This window comes from Solanum pennellii, chromosome 12 (assembly GCF_001406875.1).
Source record: "Solanum pennellii chromosome 12, SPENNV200".
Taxonomy (NCBI): domain Eukaryota; kingdom Viridiplantae; phylum Streptophyta; class Magnoliopsida; order Solanales; family Solanaceae; genus Solanum; species Solanum pennellii.
In genome coordinates, this window is record NC_028648.1 from 58,231,756 (window position 1) to 58,234,233 (window position 2,478).

Genomic DNA, 2,478 nt, shown 5'->3' on the forward strand with positions numbered 1-2,478 from the left:
TGTTTGGTAAAAAGAAACGTGTATATATATATATATATATATATATATATATAGTACTAATTTATTTGTGCTAAATTACACTTAAAGTACTTATTAAATAAGTTATCTTTTTATAATATGTATTAATATAAAGAAATTAATATAAATGAGGGAAGACATGTAAAATTATAATTAATTTATATTTATTTCGATAGATTTAAGGAATAATTACAAATTAAGGGAGGTAGACGTGCACAAATACATATAAATGATATAATTACTATAATCCTTCGATGACTATCAAAAATAACGTAACAATTATTATAAGTTAAAATCTTTCTATTGATTGCTAATTAATTAAGGTACGTCATTATAATAAAAATAATTTTTAGTATAGACATAAAAAAAAAAGTGTTAAGATTTTTATTGATATTAGTTAAGTGTCATTAAATTCAATGTCGCTAAAGTCCTAGGGACATATACAAAGAATGTTAATTATGACTAAAAATACATGTTTAGCTGCAATTGAGCTATTGTCATTAATAAATTACCATTAAGGATTATTTTTATTGCATTGCGGTAAGGTCATTTATTTGTATGTTTTTTGTTGATTTGAAATAACACGCTTTAATATACAATATATGATTGATACGTATCGAAAATAAATACTTCAATCTATATTAATCTACTAAAATAAATTCAAAAAATATATATATGAAGGCTACTACTTATTTTTATATTTTTAGATGTACCTACGATTCATTAAATTTAGTAAGATGATATCAAAAAATCAGATATAATAATAAAATAGAAGTACAACAACCTTATTATATATTTGTGTCGGGTGAATTTTCTAATGTTTTAAAAGACAAAGTTGAAATCAAAGACAGAGCTAAAATTTTAGTTTATAGATTCTCAACTATAATTATTATTATTATTGCTTACTGAGTTTTTAATAAGTTATTACATATTAAATAAAGTTTTTAATTACATAAATATTTTTTTATTTTTGGTAATGACACATTAATTGTCATGTACAACACTATCTTTATTGATTGGTGTTTAGTATTAGGTATTTGAAAATGGTATGGGAATAGGTAACTAATATTAAGGGTAAAACATGAAAAATAATTTTTTTTATACATGTTTCAAAGTGATGAGTAAAAAAGAAAATTTATTTTTGAAATAATGGACTAGTAAAAACGATAAAGGAAGTATTATACATATTAAATGAACTTTCTAATTACACATAAATACAGTTTGAGTCAAAGTTATTGAATTCTACTAAACTCATAACTGATAATTTCAAATGAGGGGTGCTCAAAATCTGAAGAAATAGACACATAAACATAGTTGAAGAAGGTATGACATTTACTATATATCTACACATAAAAAGTTATTTTAACGTAACTACAAGGTGGCTCCGATCCGCCACCGCCTCTCTGGACAAAAGCTTCGTTAAAAGCATAAATTGAACTAGTATTTAAAGTTTATAAATTCGAAATTCTAATTCTTTTAAGTTTTTGTGGATTTAAAATTAATAATATATAATATATTGAATGAATTTCTTAATACAAACTTAGAATTTAAATCAGAATTATCGAATTCAACCGAATCTGTAACCAACACATTGGCTCCGCCCCACACGACTCTACTCATTTGTTTGTATATATATGTATGTACATTGTGTTTTCTTTCCATTGCCAAAAGAAAAAAGATTAGTCCATCACCATGGCTTTCCAAGTAGAACCACAACTTCCCATAATTGAGTTCACAAATGAGACCTTGAGGGGTGGCACAACCTCATGGTTATCGACGTCTCGAGAAATCCGATGTGCGTTGGAAGAGTACGGTTGCTTTGCGGCAGTGTACAAGAAAGTCATGCCGGAGCTAAGGGAAGCCATGTTTGATCATTGCAAGGAGTTGTTTAAACTTCCCTTAGAAACTAAACTCAAAAACAATAGTGATATTTATGGTTTTGGTTATAGTGGGAATTTTAGTACTATGCCTCTAGCTGAATTTTTTGGTATCGTCGATGGAGAAACTATTGATGCAACTAAGGATTTTGCTAACAAGATGTGGCCAAATGACGACGTTCGTAAATACTGGTAAATAATTTATGTCACACTTTTCGTTTTTTCTATTTAATATAAACTCTTATATTAATTTTTTAGAATGTAGAAGTACTTTTCGTCACGATTACAATTTTAATTTATTGTATTTTTTATACAATTTTTAGTATTTATATTTAATTTTAAAATATTAAGTTAATTATTGGTCTAACTCAATTCACTTTTAAAAATTAGTTAAATTTGCTCTTGAGAAGCAAAAAGGCGCAATATAAATTGAAATTGAGGGAATTTTTTATTTTACCCCCTTAGGAGCTCTCAGCTTTTTTGCTCCTCAATGACTTTTATTAACATTTTTAGAGTCGAAAGTGAAAGGTATTTGTCATTCGAGTAACCCTTCCTATCTCATATATATATATATATATATATA

General features: G+C 26.1%; 1 protein-coding gene across 1 annotated transcript in view; it reads left to right on the plus strand.

The window, feature by feature from the left end:
- Positions 1–1,678: 1,678 nt before the first annotated feature.
- LOC107005878 (2-oxoglutarate-dependent dioxygenase AOP3-like) overlaps positions 1,679–2,478 on the plus strand; it is a 4,792-nt gene continuing 3,992 nt past the window's right edge. The window contains exon 1 of the mRNA XM_015204529.2: positions 1,679–2,087. Coding sequence (XP_015060015.1) covers positions 1,711–2,087 — 377 coding nt within the window. The 5' untranslated portion in view covers positions 1,679–1,710. The remainder of the gene's footprint in view (positions 2,088–2,478) is intronic.